Source organism: Mustela putorius, unplaced genomic scaffold (assembly GCF_011764305.1).
Source record: "Mustela putorius furo isolate JIRA1106 unplaced genomic scaffold, ASM1176430v1.1 tig00000997_pilon_pilon_pilon, whole genome shotgun sequence".
NCBI classification, from domain to species: Eukaryota; Metazoa; Chordata; class Mammalia; order Carnivora; family Mustelidae; genus Mustela; species Mustela putorius.
The window spans coordinates 108,693-132,179 of NW_025421527.1; the positions used below are offsets into that span (position 1 = coordinate 108,693).

A 23,487-nucleotide genomic window follows, 5' to 3' on the forward strand; every position below is an offset into this window, starting at 1 on the left:
ACAATCAAAAATCAAGATATATTCTGGTAAAATCAATAGACTTTTTTTTTTAAGATTTTGTTTATTTATTTGACAGAGAGAGAGAGAGAGAGAGAAAGATCACAAGTAGGCAGAGAGAGGGAAGCAGGCTCTCCACTGAGCACAGAGTCCAATGCGGGGCTTGATCCCAGAACCCTGAGATCATGACCTGAGCCGAAGGCAGAGGCTTAATCCACTGAGCCACCCAGGCGCTCCAAAATCAATAGACTTTTAAAAAGATGAAACTGTCTGGCCATCTAGGCAAAAAAGACCAATTGATTTTTTTTTTTAATATAAAGACAATTAAAAGTGTCTTTAGACTTTTCAACAGCAACACTACATGCCAGGATAAAATGGAGTAATATGTTTAAGACACTCACGAAAAAAAAGAATGCCACTCATTTTTACACCCAGATGAATGACTCTCCAGTATAATAAGCACAACTGACCACCAGCAAGCAAGAGCTCAGGGAACATGAATCCTATGGTCTCTAGAGATCAAGCTTCAGAAATTAAAACGATGAGAGAGACAGCCCCACAGGGACCAGGGGTGAACAGTGATGTGCAGCTACATGCAGAACTGAGAATAAATGCGAGTGTTCAAACAGAGTGTATGGCACATAATGGTTACAGAAACTGATGACACAGATACAACTAATTTTCAAATGAGAAAGAATGGGAAAAGCACATGCAAAAATAATTTCAGTAATCTTCCTAGAATATTATGATTCTGAGACAGTTTTAATGTAAGCTGGAATAAAGCAAATGAGTAATTACAAAATATTCTAATTCTAGCATTCCCCTTGTCCTTAAGAACCATAATTCTTTACACAGAAGGAGAAAGAGATGTGAAATACAAGTTAAATAAAACCTCTGGTCTCAAATTTGACTTGGAAATATCAGTATGAACTACATCCACTTTAAGGCCTAGAAACAAAGACCATCCCAGTAGCAAGGAGTATTCCTAAAACCCAGACTGTTTTTTTAAAGTACTATTTCCTACTAAAAGAAATCAGGCTTCTTAGAGAAATGGCTACTTCCAAGTGTGGGGCAGGAAATGTGTAAGACGAACTGGGAACATCTTGTCACACCAGAGAGCAAAGAAGCTGTAAAAGATAATAAGGTCTGCTGAAACCAACTCACACAGCTCACAGTCATCAAAGATGGGGCAATTTTAGCTTCAGTGAGGATAAGAACTGCAATCATTTGCAGGTACCAAATCAAAACACACTGAACTTTCAAAAGGAAATGGTACCCTTTGGAGGATGACAGGAATCAACTCATTACAAAAACTAGTAAATAAAGAGAGAAAGAATCAAGCATTTATTTTGTCTTTGGTTAACCAAAGGAAGCAGAATGACAGAATGAGAACATCCCCATTCCGCAGCTCCTAACAAAGTAATGGATCCAAAGTAACATGAACAGTTACTAACACATAAAACAGAGATGGCTATATTATGTGCCTCCTTATAATAAAAAAAACATAACACCATCTATGGTCACGCCAAAAAAAAAAAAAAAAATGTAGCCCTCTAGATACAACTACCAATATATAGGAAGAACACAGAAATAGGTTACGCTACACAAGAATCAGCAAAATTCAGACTGCAGACAGCTATACTGATCCAACAACCTAGGTTGTCCAACAAGTAAACAAGGGAAAAGCGGGGTAGGAGATGGAAAAGGACCTTTCAGATTAAAAGAAACTTAAAAGAGACTTTTGTTTAGAAGAGCAATAGTAAACCACAGTGTTTAAGGATACATGCTATAATGAAAACAAGGAAGTAATTACCGTAAGAGTCAACGCAGAGGCTACTTTTAGGGAGGAAGAAGGACTGAAAATTGAGATGGGGACACACAGAGAATTTCTGGGGTAGCTGGCAAAGTTTTATTTCTTGACCTGAATGGTGACTACAAGAGTATTCCTAAGGATTCATGAAGTTACACATTTGTTTTCAGCATCTGTGCTCTATTCTACCATAAAAAATGGTTCAAATAATTTGCATGCATACACAGCAAAATCCATAGAAAAATCCCAAAAAGAAATACACCAAAGTGCTTACACTAGAGAGTAGGTTTACAATTTTTATTTTGCTGATCACAATTCTCCACAGCTCCCAAATTTAGTGTTAGCTGCACAATCAAGGGGGGGGGAAATCCGAAATAACAAGTCAATACTAGGAGCTCTTTCTGCCCACGGGGCCTATCCCATGCCTTAATAGATCACCTTTTTGCACCAAAAAATAAAAACAAAACAAAAACAAAGACAAAGCCAATACCAGTATTTATATGACTTGACTTCCAAGTTAGAACCCATTACATAATTTCACAATGCCATCTTTTCCAAGTAAAATGCCACTTGTAAAGCTAATAGCAATCAGATAGTAACAGCTATTGAAAACTAATTGGTAAAACACACAAACATACTTGAATAAGTGCCAGTAAAATTTTTAAGTTCTTATCTGAATGAATTCTGTGGACTGTAATGTCCATTTCCTAGTTTTGATATTGTACTCCAGTTACATCAGATGTTACCACTGGGGGAAACAGGATGGAGGGCACACAGACCTCTCTGTAACATTTTTGCAACTTCCCATAAATCTGTAATTGTTTCAAAATAAAAAGCTAAAAAAAAAAAAAAATCAAAAACAAAAACAAAAAAATCCCCAAAGACCTAGTTGGAAAGTTTATAGGGTCAATATTCCAAAGAAAAAGTAAAATTCTGACTTGATCGGGAAATCTATCGTTTTGCAACATAACTATTATTTTATTCGTTTCTGGTCCATAATGCTAGAAATGTGAAAAGCCAACTATTTGGTAATACACATTATGTCTTATTTTAAAACATCTGATGTGCTTGGACCTATTCAGAAATCAGAAACACAGTATCTGTCCCCAGAGTGCCCAGAAGTAATTATTTAAAGTATAGTACATAGGTACCTTATTTTAAACTTTTTTTTTTGGTAGTCCAAAAGCAAACTCAGTCTTTAGTTAGTAAAGACGCTCTTTAAAACCCTACTTTCAAAAAAAGCCTAAAACAAACAAAAACCAAAAACAAACAAAAACCTAATGTCCACCAAGTACACAGGACTGCCAGAGTCACAAGAGACCACAGATATGGCTGCCAGGAAGAGCCTCAACGTGATCCATTCAGTAAGATCCAAACAAAAACAAAGACTAAACAAAAATAACCTTTATATGATAAATGTACAAATAGGAACTTGAAAGTACACACGATGTACCTTTTGATAAGGTCTCTTAGGTGATAGGCTGGGATTGCGGCATTCACCACTGCTTTACTGGCAAATATGTGATCAATAATAGCAGAACTGTTTGCCTAAAAAAGGGAGAAAAGTCTTCCTTTGGTTATTCAATTCATTCTGTATTTACTGAGTACTAGCCACATAGCACCATACTGTTTGGTAGGTAATATGCAAAAGAAAACCCTCTTTAAAGAGCTTATAATCTTACTGGAGGGGATTATGTGCATAACTATAAGCCTCTGGAGGAGGAACTTTCTTCTCTATTCTCAGCACCTAGCACAGTACCTGGCACTCTGTATGAATATTTACTAGATGAATGAGTAAGAATACTAAAGCAACCTTATAAAAATGTAGTTTCATACAAAGTGAGAAAATGAATGTGACAGTTGAGTCCGAGTGTCTTGGTAAGGAGTCTTTAACTGGTTTTTAGATACAACTACACCACGAGAGAGAAAGTAATGCAGTATCTAAAATCTGCATCCCTCACATTATTCATACTCTAAATCCTACGGAACATAACTTTTCTCCCTGAGTACTAAGCTGTCTCAGAAGTGTGTACATGAGTAAAAAGACCAGATACGATCCTTATCACTATGCTAAGAACTAGGCATCATTTATTTTTTAACCTCAGTTTCTTCTGTAAGAAAAATGCTATTACCCTCATTTTATAGAAAGTAAATCATGGTTCAGTAACCCTAAATAACAAGTAAGAGGTGAAGGCAAGATATAAACCCTATAGTTTGACTTCAGAGCCTAAACTCATACTCACTTGGCAATTGTGCCTTCCCAAAGGTGATTAAAATATAAAATACTGTCTTTATTTAGAGGAGTGAATACTGAGGATATATATCATACTTCCCAATTACATACAAAAATGTCTGAACGTGACCTAGTTCTGATCAGCTCAGGAACAAGCAGATACAGTCCAAAGGTCTCAAAGATAATCAAAACTAATGCAAGTAATTGATCTGTATTTGGGTTAGCACTGAAGAAAGACTACTCCGTCTCTAGGTTGGGTGAAAGTACCAATGCAGAATAACGATACTGGTTTTACTTGCATGGTAGCATTTTTGCCAAAAGTAAGCATTAGGTACACCCACAAGACTATTAAAGCATTCCTTCCAGAAACAAATGACTAAGGGCTGAAAAGAATTATAACTCTACATGGTACACTAGCCATACACAAACTATGTATTACTAGATGCTCGAAAAATACTTGCTGCTAAATATGAAAACCAATAATGATTCCTAAACATTGTATTACTTATCAAACTTCTAGCCTGAATGACGTGGATACCATCACAACACTTAGGCCCTACAATGTTTGAAAACATAATGTAGTTAATTTTTAAGGTATGAACAACAAAAAGTTCATCGTTATGTCAGAGATCTGGAATTTCGAACTCACATTCCCACAAAAACAATGTTATAAGTTGTACTCACTTCACCAGGATAGTTCATATATGGGATATAAATTAATATAAAGCACTGTGGAACTTGGAGAGAATGCTGAACTCGAACAGGAAGAACAGAGTATGAAGCCCAGGTCAGGAACATCTAGTGGTATGACCCGGACCAAATAAGTGGTTTGTTATCTGTGCCTCCAGTTTTTCAGTTGTAAAAGAATAACCAATACACTAAAGATCTTCATAGCATTGTTAGGAAATTCAACGAGATTGTGCATTAAAATACTTTTAACTATAAAGTAGTAACTGTAAAGTTTTACGTAAAGATTATCATTAAACTTATACTTGTATTAGCAACATTGTAGGATGTAGTATAACTGAATCACTTCTGCATTTATTCATTCTAATGAGCACTTATTACACATCAGGCCCCAGGCTAAGATCAGCAAGTGTACAATACTCACTAGCGCATCTGTAGCTATGAAAACAAATAGTAGCGTTGAAGGTAATCAAACATGCAGGAAGAGGAGTGTATTAGAGATGAAGTAAACAGTGTCTCCAGTGAGAATCATGATAAACCGAGTACTTTTAAATCAGAATGAAGGACTCCAAATGAAAGCACTGGTATGATTTACCTTCCATTCCTGAGATCTGACTGTATGTTTCAGTTTCATTCCTGAGAACATTTCCAGTAAAATGATTCCTAGGCTCCAAAGATCAACAGCTGAGGTACATTCTGTATCACTCTGCAGGCCAGCCTGGGCCAAGCAATTCTGCAGTTCCGCTTCTGGAGCCCGATACCCGTCTGTCTGAATATACTTCACATCCTAAAGAAGATGAGTCAATATTACAACCAATAAACAACTGCTCACTTTCCATCGCCACAGCATATTTACTTCTCTAAAAGTATAATAAACCACGGTCAAACTGCCCAAAAATGTTTAGTCCTTGGCTACCCTAATTATTTGGTTCAACATCTGGGCACTTCTCACAGGCAAGCTGTACACTCTCCACACAGAAGCTCATTTCCTCAGAGTCTCCTGTCTGTAGGCACTGCTGATAAATAAGGACACTCTGGAGGGTTTGCCAGAACTGTTAGGTGTGCTCTGCCATGAGACAGAGTGCCAACACTGTCTGAAGGTAGCAGTAAGAGTAATTACCCATTAGTTAATTACCCTACCTAGCCCAAATATCCACCCTTTTTTTACATGGTGACAATGAAATTCTTTTTATTTGCTTTATCCCCAAGAATTATTTTATTTTACTTTAAAGATTTTATTCACTTATTTGACAGAGAGAGAGAGAGATCACGAGTAGGCAGAGAGGCAGGCAGAGAGAGAGGCGAACGCAGGCTCCCTAACGAGCAGAGAGCCCAGTGCCAAACTCCATCCCAGGACCCTGGGGATCATGACCTGAGCCGAAGGCAGAGGCTTAACCCACAGAGTTACCCAGACACCTACCAAGCATTATTTTAGATAGAAATAGCTCTAAGTGTTGACCAAAGCACCCTTATTATTATTTCTTACCTGATTGCCTTCTTTGAAGCTAAGCCCAAAGTCAATGAGTTTAAAACATTCATTCTCTGCACTCCACAATATGTTACGTGGTTTGAGGTCTGCATGGACATAACCCTCATGGTGAAGAAAAGCAAGGGCCTCCAGAACATCCCGGGCACAATGCTGTATCATCCACATGGAACAACCCTGATGACTGGAATATAAAAGCAATTCCGATACACTGACATCCAGGAGTTCAAGCAACAGACAGCGTGATGGCACATTTGGAGAGAAGTGGATTGTAAAGACTCCATACAAAGTCACTAGAAAAAGAAACGAGTTATAATGCTTTAAAAATCAGACTCAGAATAAGTTACAACTAACATAGCTACCTCTGCAGTGCAAATCTGGGATAGCTCAGATGAGCGTCACGCTTCCACTGCAATTTGTTTCTCCCAAAAGTAAGATTTTGTGGCAACTGGGTTATTTTAATGAAACAAGATGAGAAAAGCTTCCACAGCTCAATACTAGTCAAAGATATTAAATGTGGCACAATAATCAAACTGTATTTCCGTAAGGATTCACAGTAGGTGAATATACAATCAGGGTACCAAGCAAAAATAATTAAAAATAAAATCTAAACATTATAGACTCTTAACATGGATGTCATAACCTGCAAAAACACAATTGGAAACTGGTTCTTGATCCAAAATAGCGTTCTATAATATAATCTAAGGAGGGGGAAAATAAGTAAATAAATATTACAAGATTAAGTCTTTCAAGATGACAATTTAACTAAATCTTGCAGGGATTCAACAAGTCCTCAAGCTTGCAAAAACTGAAGGAAAAAAAAAAAAAAAAAAAAAACCTTTTCACTCTTAAATACCAGGGTTATATACATCATTTAGCAAGCTTTAAAAAAAAAAAGTCAACACTAGTGGTTAAGAAATTCTTCTCGAAAGTGGTAATATTAAAAAAGCAACTCTTCAAATTACACACAGATTATGCTTGCCAGGGAGAAAGACATTTCTTTATTAGCCAAAGCTATAACTATAAACTCAGTGTAATGACAGTGAAGGCTTTTCATAAATCAATCATCAGTAACCATGTATCTTATACTGTGAATATCTAAATCAGGTAACATAGTCTTACCATGGTAAAGGTATAAAGTGTTCCTAATTTCCACACTTCCGGAGGACTCCTATGTGAATACTTAGTCATTTCTCCCAAATCCATACTAAATATGTATCCGATAACATCTGTACTAGTTATTAGCATTATCACAAGCCCCAGAAGGATTTCTCATTTTTCCACTGGTATGCAAAGATTCAGAATTTCCATACAAGAACTAACCAGTCTAGACAAGATATGCCTCTTTTCCCTTAAAAAAGATAATCCTATGCTAATAAGTGCTGCATTCTCCGATGCAAAACAGAACTTAACTGAGCATCTATTACGTGACACTGGGCAAAGCCGACCTCCACCTCCACCCTACGGCAGACAGAGTGAAGGGGGATGGGAAAGGGGCCTGGATCGGGTGACGACGAGAGGGCCAGACCCAAGTCTCCCCCCTTAAGGGCAGGACCCGGAACGCCAGGCCGAGAGGGGGTGTACGGCTGGGCCGGGACCCGGGCAAGAGAACGGAGGCAGCGGCATTACCGATGTTCCTGTGACCCTGCAACTGCTCCAGCGCCGCCCTCTCTTTGCGGAAGCCATACTCCGCGGCCGAGGCCGCAGCGCCCGTGGTTCCCGGCGGCAAGAACTGCTTGAGGGCGCCGGGGGGCGAGCCGGGAGTGCCGCAGCAGCGCACCCGGTACACCGAGGCCGAGGAGCCGCTCCCCAGGCGGCTCTGTACCTGCCACAGCCGCCCGAAGGCTTCCAGAAACCGCGGCGGCTCCGCGCCCCACGCGCAGCCGGATCCCGCCATCGGTGTGGACGGAGGGCACTGGCGCGGGAGCTGAGGCGACGCCCGGGGCAGGCCGGCCGGGCCCGCGGTCACATCCCCGCCTGCGGGACCAGCGGCTCCGCAGGGAGGTGCCTGCCGCCGCCTCTCCGACTGCCGGGACCTCAGGGCGCCATGACACCGGAAACCGAGTGCACCCGGGTCCAGAAGCCGGAAGTGGAGGAAGAGCCAATCCTGCGGGCCCGGGGAGGCGGGCCGAGAAGGGGCGGGCCGAGAAGGGGCGGGCCTAGAGCTGACAGGAGGTGTGGGGTTTTGGAAAAACGCCCCGAGCGTGAGCGCTGCTTGGAGTGCGTCCTGCTTAAGGCCAAGGCAAAGTGCTTTATAAACGTTACCAGAGACTAAGACTGGTCCTTTTTTCTTGGGAGGCACGTCCCTCACCACTGGGAACCTAGGAGAATGAAGCCCAGCCTGCATTTCCCCTAGACGGTGTCCCCAGGGAAGTAGCCCAGTTACTGCAGCGGCGAGTTGGCCACCGCCGCCAGCCCCTCGCCAGGGGGTTGCCAGCAGCCTAATTCTGGAAGCCCAGCCTCTGAGCTCCTGAGTCCACTTAGCCTTATCGGAATGCATGCGCCCTGGGTGGACGTGGGCCTTGCACGATTTTGTATGTTTCATGTCTTCGTTCAATTCTTTTGCTCATTTAATAAACGTTTACTGAGTAACAGAGGTAGCAAAGAAGAATCCTGATCCGCAAACTGGGATGTGCAATAAATGTAGCCTTCCTTATTTTTCTGCGATTCAAGCTCCATTCAGATGGGGCGGCAGAAATTTAGTTTCAGACAGTTTGCCCCCGTCCGCTATTCCTCGGGTTTTTGCCTCACTTTCCGGGCAGCTGGGGTAACTTCTGTGGTGCAAAATGGAGAGGCAGAGGAACCATCTGCTCTTCGGTATCCTGGGTCATCAGCTCGTGCCTTCTTTCTGTCTATATGGCCCTCCCCGGGTCTGGAGCAGGGAGAGCTCTGTGCATTTTCCAGCGATTTCTTTTTTTTTTTTTTTCCTTAAGATTTTATTTATTTATCAGAGAGAGAGGTAGAGAGCTAGCACAGGCAGACAGAATGGGAGGCAGAGGGAGAAGCAGGCTCCCTGCAGAGCAAGAAGCCCAATGTGGGACTCGATCCCAGGACGCTGGGATCATGACCTGAGCCGAAGGCAGCTGCTTAACCAACTGAGCCACCCAGGCGCAGGCATTTCCAGCGATTTCTAACAAGCAATAAGAGCTTCCCAAGAGCTTGGGCTTTTGGAATACAAAAACCAAATAAAATTCATAGGCTCTTCTAAGGCAATGAGCACAGGCGTTTATCTGATCGTATAAAGGGAAGGCAAAGTGGCGAAACTGGAGAGCGGGGAGAGAAATTAGGTCCTGAATTGAGAAAAGAAACAAAACAGAAATGAACATGGATTTCAAGTAACTTGAATGGAGAGACTGAATTAGACATGTATATCAATAGGACCCAAGGAGTCAAGGTAAAAATTGTTCTAAAGGAGTACAGATAAATTGCTAGGACTCTGTAGAAGAACCCTGAGCAATTCACATCTTAGAAAAGTGTGAGTAAAAAGCATCTTGTTCCAGTCCATCCTGTTGAAAGATTATATTATAATCAGAGAGAGAGTAAATGCTGAACTTGTAGAAGGTGACACGGTCCTCCCTGTGAAAAACAACTATTGTTAAAATTCTTATCTTGGTTACATATAAGCCCTTCTCCTGAATGCTACAATCAGAAGTTAGCAGTTTGAAACCAATCTCCTGTAAAGCTTGATTTCTTTGTAATTTTCCAAGATGTCTTCCCATTGCTCCCTTGCTGACAGACAAGGTAAAGGAACTAAATTGTATAATTGAGCCACCTTCAAAAGGGGTACCAAGAACAACCCGAAACTACAAAGTGTAGTTCCCTGTTAAGGGAATCCCCTTAACAGAAGGGCTGGCCTACATTTTAATTGTTGAGCTCTTGAAAATCCAAATCCTTCAAGCATGAAAGTAGCAACTCTGATGCCAGTCTCCAAAATGGCCCCAAATGATCCTTGTCTCCTAGTGTTCATAGCTCCTTTCACCCTGAGAAGTGCTGACCTCTGTAACCAATAGGATATTGTGGAAATGATGGGGTGTGACTTCCTGGTTCATAAAAGATATTGCAGCTTCTACCTTGCTCTCTGATCCTTTGTTTTGGGGGAAGCTAGCTGCCATGTCATGGAGACCCTCTAGATTTCTCCATAGGGCAGATTAAGGAACTGAAGCCTCCCGCCAGCAACCACGTGCCATCTTAGAAGTGGTTTTTCCAGTCCCAGTGAGGCCTTCAGATGACTGTAGCTTTGGCTGAAAACTTGACTGCAAACTCATGAAAGACCCCTAACCTCCCATCTAAGCCATTCTGAATTCAATTCAGCAGAAATTATGTGTGACAATAAATAATTATTATTGTTTCTGGTTGCTAAGTTTTGAAGTAATTTTTTTAAATTTATTTATCAGAGGGGGGGGGGAGAGAGCGAGCACAGGCAGACAGAAAGACAGGCAGAGGCAGAGGGAGAGGCAGGCTCCCCGCTGAGCAAGGAGCCCGATGTGGGACTCGATCCCAGGATGCTGGGATCCCCACCTGAGCTGAAGGCAGCTGCTTAACCAACTGAGCCACCCAGGCGTCCCTTGAAGTAATTTTTAAATGTAGCAATAAAAAACTATGAACTAGAAAGGCACAAATATTTAACTAATGTCCGCAAAATTTAACATCATTACAAAATTGCTTTGTAGACTAGTTGCATACATCTGTGCCGTAAGTAGCAGTCAAAGAATACAGGACTTACAATGCCCATATCAATATAAAACATTGTTATTAAAATTTTCTTTTTAATTTTATAAGTAAAACATGATATTTTGATGGTTTTTGTTATTTTTAGAGTATACTTTTTCATACTTTTATTAGATATTTTTATTTTCTCTCCTGTAAGTGTTCTCGCGAGAGCCCTTGGTAGATTTCCTTTTTCCCTTTAGTCTCCCTCTCTCCTGTTGTCTTTCTGCTGAGATCCTCTCCGTTTTGGCTGGCCAGGATATAACGGGGAATCACTTGGATTTCCAATTTTTAACTGGGAGGAATCCACGGCTCCTCTCCAACCCGTTTTTTCTTTTCTCCTGAAGAGTATCTCTTTGCAATGTGCCATGGATTTGTGTCACCCCTTCCAAAAAATTAATATGTTGGGACCCTAATCCCACATATGATAATATTTGGAAGTGAGGGTTGGGGAGGTAATTAAGCCATTAGAGTGGAATTCTCACGATGGGGATAGTCCCCTTTTAAAAAGAGATACCAGAGAAAGGGGCACCTGGGTGGCACTGTCCGTTGAGTGTCTGACTCTTGGTTTCATCTCAGGTCGTGATTTCAGGGTCGTGAGATCCAGCCCCACGTGGGGCTCCATGATCAGCAAGAAGTCGGCCTGACATCCTCTCCCTCACCCTCTTCCCTCCCCCACCTCTCTCATGTGTACACACCCTCTCTCTCTCTACAAAGAAGAGGGAGAGATACCAGAGAGCTTGTTTCCTCCTTCTGCTCCCCACCGTTGAATACACTAGGAGAAAGGGGCTATCTGGAAGTAAGAAGAGAACCTTCACCAAGAACCTGACTGTGCTGGCACTGGGATCTCAGAATCCAGCCCCCAAGAAAATGAGAAATAAATGTTTGTTGTCTCAGCCCCCCAGTCTATGGTAACTCACTATGGCAGCTTGAACTAAGGCACAATGGTTGACATAAGCTTTGGCTACTGAGGATTCCTGTAGAGACTCCATTTCTTCTTGGTCTTTGTAAATAAATACCTGCTTTAAGAGACTTTGTTCTTCTTCCCTTCCTCTACACCTTCCAGGTAAGTGAGCCAATTGGTGGTCAGCCACGAAGACTGTTTCCCATCTTTAGAAAGAAACCGAACCAGGTTTTAGAATGCTTTCCCTGTAGGTCTGGAGAGCAAGGCCTGGCTTCAGAGTCGGACCTAATTTCAATCTCCTACTGATGTCTATGTGACCCCAAGGAAAGGAACCAAACTCTCTTGGTCCTATTTTCTTTGACTAATATTAGGAGGGGACGGAAGATCTGTTTTGTTATATGAAGTAAAACAACAAATGTGGATTGTTTCATGACACACGGTGGGTTCTCAGTAAGATTTGTTCCCTTTGATGTAGTTTTGAATGTAGGTGAGGTGCACAGCAGAAGGCCTAGAGTTCTTGAGATGTCAGGACCCTTGGGCAGAAAGAGCTGCACTGGGGTTGGGAGGGATGACTGGTTTTGTGCCGAGGGGTTGGGGGAGGTAAGGAGAAAGGGAGCATCCAAAAGGACTTCATAGGCTAAGGAAGACCCTCAGGATACTGAAGGACTTGCTATTATCAAGCTAAGGCTGCCCCCTTCCCCAACTAGCAAGACATTAACATTAAACTAGTTGGAAGTTTCCTGGAGAAATGCCACACATGCCATCCAGGAATGTTGCGTGGTGGTTGCGGCGGTGGGGGGGGGGGGGGTGAGGGGCGTGTCACCATGTGCTTTGTCCTTGGCTAGCCTTCTGCTTCCCCTGCCACTTTCCCTTATTTCTTTTTTAAATTTTTAAAAAATATTTTTAATTTATCCATTGGAAAAAGAGAACACCCGAAAGCACAAGGAGGGTCAGAGGGAGAGGGAGAAGCAGAGTCCCTGCTGAGCATGGAAGCCTAATGTGGAGCTTGACTCCAGGCCCCTGAGGTCGTGATCTGAGCCCAGGATCATGACCAACTGAGGCCCTCAGGTGCCCCTCACTTATTTCTATATTTCCGTCCTTGGACTTAGCCCATCAGAACAAAATAAAACCTTACCTTGACTCCTCCTCAGGGGACTGCAGAGATGCCACAGATGACTAATTGTGTCCCTTGCCACTACTTCTAAATCTTTCCTCCAGGTATCCTGTCCCCTTGCGCTATCTAAGGGACCTGAATCCGATTTCCTTTCCCCCTACCAGTCTAGGGCCCTTCGGAAAGAGGAGGGACCAGGTGGTGCAGGAAGTGCATCTGGGAAGTCAGCGTGGGCGGGCTACCTCAGGGGATTCCCACAGCTCCGGAAGGCTGAATTTGAGACGGGAATGTCCGGGAATGTCCGGAGACCGTGGGGACTCGGGGCGGAGCTGGGAGTGTTCTGCAGAGAGTGCGCTGGTGCCCTCTGTTGTGGCACGGACACATTGCAGCCTGGAGGCCAGTCCCAGACCGTGGGGGAAAGAGGCCCCCACACGCAGGGAACAAGGGGGAGAGGGAGGCTTTTCTCTCCAGGCTGTAAAGGGGGCGGCTCACCCACTGGGTCTAACCCCAGGATCCCTGTCCTTCCCCAAAGGACACAGGAGGGCCGGGCAGGTCCGTTGTCCGGGCTGCAGCCTCAGAGCCCAGGGAGGGGTAGAGGGGCTGGGGAGACCACGACGAATGTGGGACCAAAAGGAAAACATTATTGTGAGAAACTATGGACACTGAGTTGACAGAGAACTTACTGTGAGCTGTTCCATGGTGAGGGCCCTTTGAAGGACAATGCGCTCTTTATAGGAACTGTACAAAAGTCCAGTTTCCTCTCTGCAGCCGGGTCGCGCCCTCTGCGGCCATCGTCCCAAAAGAAGAGGGGCGAAACTGGACGGAGCTGCCTTTTCCTCCGATCTGCTCCAGGATGGGAAGCCGGAGGAATACATCAAAAAGGCGTGGAAAGGGAGGGGGCGCATCACAGACATGCCTGTGGTTAGTTATGGTTTTTCCAATTCTTTGCTCTTTCCACTTCTGCCAGGAAAACACACACACACACACACACACACACACACACGGTGGTATGTGTGCATGGAGTTCGAAAGCCACGCAGCTTGGTATGAGCATCCGATTCCCACAGACAGGCAGGTGTGGAGGCCTCCCGTAGCACCTCACAGCTGCCTCCGACTAGCTCTTGCGCAAAAAGTAGGTCCTGAATATTATAGGGGGAAAGAGTGGAAAAACTTATTTCTCAAGGCATGAATGAAAGTCAGCCCAGTCTGGACCTTCACAGAGGGGACTCTGGGGCCCAAATCCAGAAAGCTGGAAGGCCCAATGGCTTGAAACCCTTCATTCACTTATCCATTATTTCAATAAATATTTATATAAAGAACCATTAGATTGGGGGCACCTGGTGGCTCCGTGGGTTAAGCGCCTTCAGCTCAGGCCATGATCCCCGGGTCCCGGGATGGAGCCCTGTGCCAGGCTCCCTGCTCAGCGGGGACCCTGCCCCCTCTCCTTCTACCCCTCCCCTCCCCTCGCCACCCCCACCCCCGCTTGTGCTCTCGCTAGCTCTTTCTCAAATAAATAAATAAAATCTTTAAAAAAAGAACGATTAGATTTTCCTTAGCAAAGAACTCCCAGCATGGAGAGAGAAGCAGACCCCTCTCCCCCTGCAAGGCAAAGGCCTTTGCTTAGAACACTGGGGGAAACTCGTCCTGTGAGACTGAAGAGAGTCCCAAGACGGTGACTCTGGGGACATGAGCTGATGAACTGCAAAGCACCCATGACCCCAAGCTTTTCCATGAAGGTGTCAGGACATCATCATAGAAGGAGGGGAGAGGTAGAGGTTGAAAGAAAAAATAAATTCACTGAGAAGCATGCTGGAGAGGAGGGGCGGGTTGAAATGGAACAGCCCGTGGCTGTCTCTTAGTGGGATTTGAATGGGCTCTGTGACAACCTTCTATAGCAGTTCTGCACTAGACTCATAGTTGGGGAGAGACTAGGGGAGGAGGCATGTCTCCACACCTCCTGTTGACTGGCCCCAAGAGCTATTCGTCCTGGGAATTCCGACTGGGGCACGTCAATGCCAGCATTTTGTGAGTGCCTCAAACTCAGCATATATCCAACTCTACTCCCGGTGCCTTTCCCCGGCTGGCTCTTTCCCCAGCTGGCTTTCTCCACACTCTTTTCCAGCTCAGTTAATGGAAACTTGGTCCTTCCAGATGCTGAGCCCCAAAGGCCTGAGGTCACCCTTGATTCCTCTCTTTTTCCCACCCTCAAAATGTACTCAGATTCTAGCCATTTCTTCTTGTTCTTCCCTGGGCCGAGCCCCCACTGCCTCCTGCCCAGATGACTGAAACAGCCTCCCACCTGCTCCCTTGTGTCTACTCTTGCCCTCCAAGAATCTACTCTCAATGTCCCGGCCAATGATGGAGTTGGAGCAGACGCCATGTCCGCCCATGCCTTTGCTCTCTTGTCTCACTCAGAATTAGAGCAAAAAAACCCATAAAATGGATCAGAAAACTTCACATGATTGAGACCCCCTCTGACCTCTCCAATCTCCACTCCTCCCACTGTCCCCCTCATCCACTCTGGCCCCAACACACCAGCCTCTCAAATGCTCCTCAAACCCAAGTGTCTGTTTCCTTCAGCAAGGAAACTCGCGGAGCGCTCTGCCCAGAACCATCTTTCCTCAGACATCCATATGGCTCACTTGCCCTTTCTTTCAGGTGCCTGCCCAAATGTCACTGAATGGGTGAGAACTTTCCTGAGACCAGCCTGATACAAATCAGCAATTCCCTACTTCCCAGGCTTTCCTCTTACCTTTGTGTTGCTTTCATCTTTATCCATATCATCTTTAATTGCCACAGTGTATATTTTCTTTCTTTCTTTTTTCTTTTTTTCTTTGGTCCTGCATCAGGCTCCCTGTTCAGAGGGAAGCCTGCTTCTCCCTCTCCTGCTCCTCCTGTTTGTGCTCACTCTCTCTCTCTCTCTGCCAAATAAATAAATAAATAAATCTTTAAAAATAAATAAAATAAAGTATTGATGGGATTTAGGCAAAGAAACGTGATTGGTGTGCAGTGGAAAATGGTAGATTTGCATTACAACAAACCCCACCAAACCCTGCAAATCCTCTTTTTAACAAGATTTTATTTATTTATTTGACAGAGACAGACAGACAGCAACACAGGCAGAGGGAGTGGGACAGGGAGAAGCAGGCTTCCTGCTGAGCAGGGAGCCTGATCCTAGGACTCTGGGATCATGACCTGAGCCAAAGGCAGATGCTTAATGACGAGCCACCCAGGCGCCCCCTGACCTGTGAAGCATAGCAGTAACCATTACTGGATATAGCCCGACTTCCCTCATTACTTGAAACACAACAGGACCCCTTGATTTGCTTTTTTCCCTACTGACGTAAGTGTAATAACTTTTTCCTTCTTTTTGCCTCTTGAATCCAGATTTAATGTTTCTAATGAATATCACAAAATTTGGACTATTTCATAGCGATAGAACAGATTATTCCTTCCTGAATATTTTTACATATTTTAAGTACTCTTTATAGTCTCTGAGCATTTAAAGCATATTTTAGCTAATCTTAATTTTGAATTTATTATATATATATATATATGCAACAGATTTATGGTGATAAGACTTTCATAATTTAAAAGTCATATTATTTTTGAGACTTGTTTTCCCACAGAAATAGAAGGAAAGTGGGATTATAGATATCTAGAGATCATACATCCACAAGTCCTACAATGTGGATTTGCTTTAAGGTTGCTTTGTCTTTTGTCATTATCTGCGGGATTTAGTCGAGTCCTTTCTACAGTATTTTTTTTTTTTAAGATTTTATTTATGTATTTAGGAGAGAGAGAGAGAGCGCACAAGTGGAGGGGGGAAGGGGCAGAGGGAGAAGGACAAACAGACTCTTCCCTGAGCAGGGAGCCCAATTCAGGGTGGGGCTTGATCCCAGGACCCTGAGATCATGACCTGAGCTGAAGGCAGATGCTTAGCCGACTGAGCCACCCAGGCGCCCCATGCAAGTTAACAATATTTATATCACACTGCAAGACCTTGTCCGTACTACTCCACCTTCACTGCTTTCTTCCCCACAGTGACTAGTTTTTCAGGGTCAGCTTACTTTAGCGCAAATTACTGAACAAATATATAGATGTTAGAAGATCTTAAAAACAATTTAAACTATGCAATAGTACATGCTGAACTGAAATCCTAGGAATCAGAATGCATCATAAAGAATGACGTCAGATCAAGAAACAAGAATTCTGAAGACTGTGGATCAAGGAAGATAAAAAAATTGATGATATTTTTTATAAGTAATTTTGTAAAAGTGGCTGCTGACCCTGGTTCAGTTGCTCAAAGAAGGTATCAAGTTCTTGGGCTCTTTCCATGCCCCCTTGGGTGTTTTCAGTGGATTCGTTTTGCCCTCGGGCCTGTTGCATCTCAGGGGCAAATGCCTGCTACAGCTCTAGGCACATCTTCCGTGAGAGCATTCAGAAGCAGGCAGGAGGGATGTGGCCGTGGCAGTCAGTGACCACTCTGTCCAAAGTCTCCTTTTATCAAGAAACAAAATATTATTATCTAACTGGCCAAAACCAACTTAGGAACTAATAGCCGATAAAAGAAAGCTATTACTGAACTTGATTTCAACCAGGCATGATTCATCCCCTGGGATCTGCCTATTGCTTCTTTGAACAAAATTGGGTTTCTGGGACACCTGGTGGCTCAGTTGGTTAAGCATCTGACTCTTGATTTTGGCTCAGGTCATGGTCTCAGGGGCGTGAGATCTAGCCCTATGTCTGGCTCTGTGAGGAGTGTTTTTTCCTCTCTCTCTCAAATAAAATAAATAAAATCTTTTTTAAAAAATCAAGTTTCTGTTAAGAAGGAAGAGCGGAGAAGAGTTATTGCATAGGCAATGAATAGTGTATGCCACATCCACGGAAATGTGCTACATGTCACGTAATTCCTATCATGTTTCAAGTATTTCTTGCTTCATAACCAAACCCTCTAAGAGTTAGGGGTTTAAAACAACTATGTACTATTACTTCTGGTGGTTCTGAGGGTCGATGGGCCGTTCCTCCTTCAGGTCCCTCATATGGTCGCAATGAGATGGCATGTGAGGATGGCATTCCCCGAGGTTTCTCCTGTCTTCTGTCTGGCACCTCAGATGTTGGGAACAGCTGGGGCTAAGATGTCTCCCAGTGACTCAGATGGGCTCCCTCGCAGTATGACAGCCTCAGGACAGCCAAACTGTTTCACAGTGACTACTTCCTGAACAGTTACTTCCTGAACAAATATTCCAAGAGCTCTAGTTGGGAGCTGCAAAGCTCCTTACGATCTAGCTTCAGAAGTCACCCCATGTAACTGCATTTTGTTGTCAGAGCAACCACATTCCGGCTCATACTCTAAAACAGCAAGGGAATGGATTCCTCCTCTCAGTGGGGGAACGGCTTTCTCCTGCAGGAGGGGAAGCAAACCACAGCGCCATCTTGCAAACCAGCACACGTCATAGTATAGCTGTGGATGGAATGTTTGTGTCCCCCCCAAAGTCATGTGTTGAAATCCTAATTCCTCAGGTGATGGTATCAGGAGTTGGGGGCCTTTGGGAGGTTGGTTCGATTATGAGGGGGTGAGGAGTGTGATTGCCGCGCCTTATAGAAGAGACCCCAGAGAGCTCTCACTCCTGCCTTGTGAGGACACGTCAAGAAGGCTGCTGTCTGTGAATCAGGAAGCGGACTTTCACACGACACTGAACATGCCAGCACCCTGATCCTAGCCTTCCAGCCTTCAGATCTGTGAGAAATAAATGAAGTCCTCCCAGTCCATGGCATTTTTGTTACAGCAGCCCTATGGAACCAAGACACATTCTGTGTATTCTGATATTTTGACCTTGGGGGACTTGCCGACCCTGGAGGGACGGGCCCCCTCAGGACTAGCCGACTCCTTCATGTAGGAAAACAGCTTGCCGTGCTTTGCAAATACAAGCCGGCCAATCCAGAGTCCACTCCCCTCTACCCTCTCCTTGATCTCACCTCAGCCCTGTGGACCCATGGCCAGGTATCAGGCAAATGGCCACAACTCCTTTGCCTCAGAGCTGCTGACATCCTTCAAACTAGCCAATCCCAAACCTGCTGTCCTGCCTTGCCTGTCCTCTCCCAGGGAAACCGGGATGGAGGCTCTGGCCGGGGGTTCCTCCCTTTCTGCCGCTCCTTGACCTACCACAGTACTTTTCCATGTGTCCCCCCTCTCTGTTTCCCATGGAGTGGGTGACCCCTCCCCTTGGAAACGGTGAGTAATAAGCTTTCTCCAACAGCAGTCATCTCCCGATCTGTGAGCCTTACTGAATCTCACTTTCCTATTAATCCACTATATTTTAAAACGGCATCACGCTCGGATGTGCCAAATTCCTAAGACACCCAGGATCATGAGGAATAAAAGCACTTTTCCCCGGAGAATCCACATCCCTGGACAGTAAGTACCTTCAGCTGCTTAGAAACCTGAAGAAGAGGAGACAGGGAGAGGGCAGAGGCAGTCGTGTGGTGTGGAGGGGGGGTGTGTGTGCATGTGTGTGTGTGTCTCTTTCACAGCACTTTCCACGCCTTCTCAGAGCATTTCTCCAGGGTCCCGGACATGCTAGAAGGGGCAGTTACCGGCACAAGGCTTCCAGGCGGGGATAGTGAGAGAAATGATTACCCTTAGGGTTTCAGGCTGTGCAGGTGTGGGCCTGGTGCAGGTTGCAGAGATGAGAGATCACTGCAGACAGACCCTTCTGGGACACAGACCATCCCCAAGCCCCCAGTCCTATTGGCATCCATTCATGTGTCTGATCACTCTTCCTCCCTTCACAGAGCCTCTGTGAGAGGACTAAGGCCTTGGTCTCAAAGACAGGGGATTCCGGTGAAACTGGAGGCCCTATTAACTTTCCTGTCCGAAACAATCATGTCTCAAAAATGAGAAGAACACACAGGGGCCTCCCTATGCCATCCCACAAGAAGAGGAAATAGACATGAAGGGAAATGAAAACAGTGAAGATTCCAGACAGTTCTGTAGACTCTTCTAATCCCAGCCCCTGAGAAAAAGAAATGAGTCATCTGGGGTCACTCAACCTTCAGCCGGGATCCATCTATAGGTGAGTTTGGGCGCTAAGATGAAGCTGTCCTTTGCTCTGGAGTTGCTCTGAGGGGCTTGGGGTTTACTTGTCTAGTTTGTCTTCAGATAAAGCCAGCCGGGGGGTTGGGGGGGGAGGTAGAAGAGAAAGAAGGAGGTGAAAGAATTGGGCCAAGAGGAAGTAACATTCATGTCTGTCCTGGAACGTCAGAATGGGACCTTCTACAGAACTAAGGTCATGGCTGGCAGATGTCGTTAATTAACATGAAGTCATAGTGGAGTAGGATGGGTCCTTAAGCCAGTATGACTGGGGTCCCTGTAGGAAGACGAGAAGAGACACAGAAGAGCAGAACGTCACAGGAAAACACCGGGAGAACCTCATGGGTAACAGGAGCAGAGCTTGGAATGATGTGTCTACGAGTCAAGGAATGAGAAGGATTTCTGGCAAACACCGGAAACTAGAAGAAACATAGAAAGACTCTTACGGGTTTCGGAGGGAGCATGGTCCTGACAATACCTTGGTCTCAGACTTGTAGCTTCTATGAGCAAATAAATTTCTGCTGTTCTCAACTACCCAGTTTTTGGCACTTTCTCATGTTAGCCCTAAGAAATTCATACAGGGAGGAAACGAGAAGTCTACTCAGGGAGATCTCTGGCCCCACTGGCCATGTCAGTGACCCTGGAGGGCCACTTTTAATAAGAGTCATCCAGTTCCCAAGGCCTCGAGAAGACCTTCCCAAGCTTGTCATCAGTGATGTTCCTTATGTCCCCACGTAGTGAAGCCCCATTGAAATGTGAGATTATTCTAGAGGTCTTTAACGTGATGTGGGTCCTTTAACAAATTGGAATGCTGGGCTGGAGGGAGCAGAATTTGGAGAGGGGGCTGTCTCTGCTCTCTTTCGGTATTCCTCAGGCTGATGTTTCCTGCTTTTCTTCTCTTGGTCTGATGAGAGCGAGAGCTAGACACACAAGAAATTAGCTGATGGTATTAACTGACTCTCCTGCAGGAGCCTTTGGGAAAAATATACAAGCTCCCCCAGACTCCCATTCACAGCAGGAAGGATTGATTCAGTTTGTGAAATTATGTTTCTTATAAGCACAGAAGATGAACTTCTACAGGACCATCTCTTGCTGCCACATACATGAGCCCTGAGGAATGTCAGGCAGAGGGCACATGGGGGGCTCAGTCAGTTAAGCGTCTGCCTTCTGCTCAGGTCATGATCTCAGAGCCCTAGGATGGAGCCCTGCATTGGGCTCCCTGCTCCATGGGGAGTCTGCTTCTCCCTCTCCCTCTGCCTTCCCCCTGTTTGTGCTCTCTCTCACATTAAAAAAATAGAATTAGCTGTTTATTAAGGGGAAAAAAAAAAAGAAATGTCAGGCAGAAACTAGTATTCCCAGTTGGGCTGTGGCTGGAGCTAGAAATGGCCAATAATTTTAATTGCCTTCCTGCTGAGATCTTTCGGGGGACATATCACTGCTCCCCATCTCAGGGGCTGGGCTTCCACCCAGGGCCAGGAAACACAGCTAAAAAGATGGCAGAGAAGACAAAACCCTGTCACACACCTGGGCACCAAGGCAGACATCTGCCATTTCCTCAAGCTGACCACTTAACCACCATAGTTCTGTTTTTTGCTTCTGACATTTGCCTTGGTAACTTTCAATTCTAGCTCTTCCTTTGATCATGTCCCTAATGTGATGACTCAATAACGATCCTCCTCAGCCCTGGATCCTGTATATTTGTTAAGTCACTTGACCGCACAGACGGAATGAACACTGACTGCTGGTCCGTTGACCTGAAAGCAAGGAGGTATCCTGGATTGTTGAATGGGTCCAGTGGAATCCCAAGTAAAAGAAGAACACAGTTGGTGGTTAGAGTCCAGTGTGCGAGAGAGATTTGAACCATCATTGCTAATTTTGAGGATGGACAAAAGAAGTCATAAGCCAGAAAGAATCTAGAATCTGGAAAGAGTCCTCAACTGACAGCCAATAAGAAAGTGGGTAGCAAGTCCCACACTGCATGAAACTGAACTCCACAACCATCTGAATGAACCAGAATATGGACTCCCTTCCCAGAGCCTCCAAGAAGGAACACAGGCTGACATCTCGATTTGGGCCTTATGAAAAGCTAAGCAGAGACCCAGTCAAGCCGGCCAAACTTAAGACCGAAGAAGACTGAGATAATGAATTTGTGTGGTTTTAAGGCACTACGTTGGTGGCAGTTTGTTACAGCAGCATTAAGAAAATAATACACTTCACAAATCTGGTTCCCTCAGGAAGTAAAACCTGTGGATGATGAAGTAGATACCCTAAACTCTTGTCTCTCCACTCACCTGCCTTTACGCCACAGACTATGATCTACTTTACTGTGATTAGCCCGGCAGCAAAGCGTTGTTGCAGGAAAAGGATTTTAACCTCATTTCTTTCATGTTGTTCCAACAGAACTCAAGCCTGCTCACTTAAAGGAAACTGGAAGGGGCGTTGGAAAAAGCTACCTAATGTTTACTTGCCTAATGAGCAAACTTCCTAATCCTATCTCCTCCTAAAATTTATGCTCACCAGGTTTACCTTTTATTTTTGACTGGAGTCTCTTAGCACCTTTCGAGATTTTTGTTTGCAGTCTTCAGGGATTTCTTTTGTATTTTATTTACTTTATTTTATTTATTAAATGCTTATTTATTTAGATATTGCAATTTAAAAATAAAGCGATGCATATAAAAATGTTTTTCCAATGTATAAAAGAGTTAAAGGAGTGAAATGAATATACAGTTGGCCCTTGAACAACACAAAGATTAAGGGTACTGACAGCCTCCACCCCAAGCAGTCAAAATCTGCACATAACTTTTGGCTCTCCTGAAACTTGATTACTAATAGCCTACTGTTGAACAGAAGTCTTACCTATAACACAAGGGGCCAATTATCACATAATTTGTATGTTGTATGTGTTATGTATGATAGTCTTACAATAAAGTAAGTTAGAGGAAAGAACATGTTATTAAGGAAATCATAAGAAAGAAAAAATACATTTGTAGCACTGTGCTGTTTTAACCAAAAAATCGTGTATATATGTGGACTGGCACAGTTCAAATCCATGTTGTGTGTGGGTCAACTGTACCACCTGCGTTCACCTATTAAATAGCTCACGTTCACCTATTAAATAGCTCAAGTTTACCTGTGTGTCATAGGTCTATGTAAATAGTCTATGTAAATACTAATATAATACCAATAATAATCAATAATCAATAATACTCAGTAATCAATAGTTATAACATGGCTTTTCTTTTCTTTTTATTATGTTCAGTTAGCCAGCATATAGTACATCATAAGTTTTTGTTGTAGTGTTCAATAATTCATTGGTTGCGTATCCCAAAACATGCCCTCCTTAATACCCATAACCTGGTTAGCCCATCCCCCCAACACCATCTCTTCTGTAACCCTTAGTTTATTCCCTGGAGTCCAGAGTCTCTCATGGTTTATCTCCCTCTCTGATTTCTTCTCATTC

General features: G+C 44.1%; 1 protein-coding gene across 2 annotated transcripts in view; it reads right to left on the reverse strand.

Moving 5' to 3' along the window:
- UHMK1 (U2AF homology motif kinase 1) overlaps positions 1-8,306 on the reverse strand; it is a 52,436-nt gene extending 44,130 nt beyond the window's left edge. The window contains exons 1-4 of one of the 2 annotated variants that reach the window (XM_045086549.1): positions 7,843-8,306; positions 6,214-6,506; positions 5,323-5,514; positions 3,261-3,355 (exon numbers count right to left, since the gene is read on the reverse strand). In XM_045086549.1, the coding sequence (XP_044942484.1) occupies positions 3,261-3,355; positions 5,323-5,514; positions 6,214-6,506; positions 7,843-8,110 (848 nt within the window). In that variant the 5' untranslated portion in view covers positions 8,111-8,306. The remainder of the gene's footprint in view (positions 1-3,260; positions 3,356-5,322; positions 5,515-6,213; positions 6,507-7,842) is intronic. The other variant, XM_004751411.3, reaches the window with a different exon arrangement.
- Positions 8,307-23,487: the final 15,181 nt, after the last annotated feature.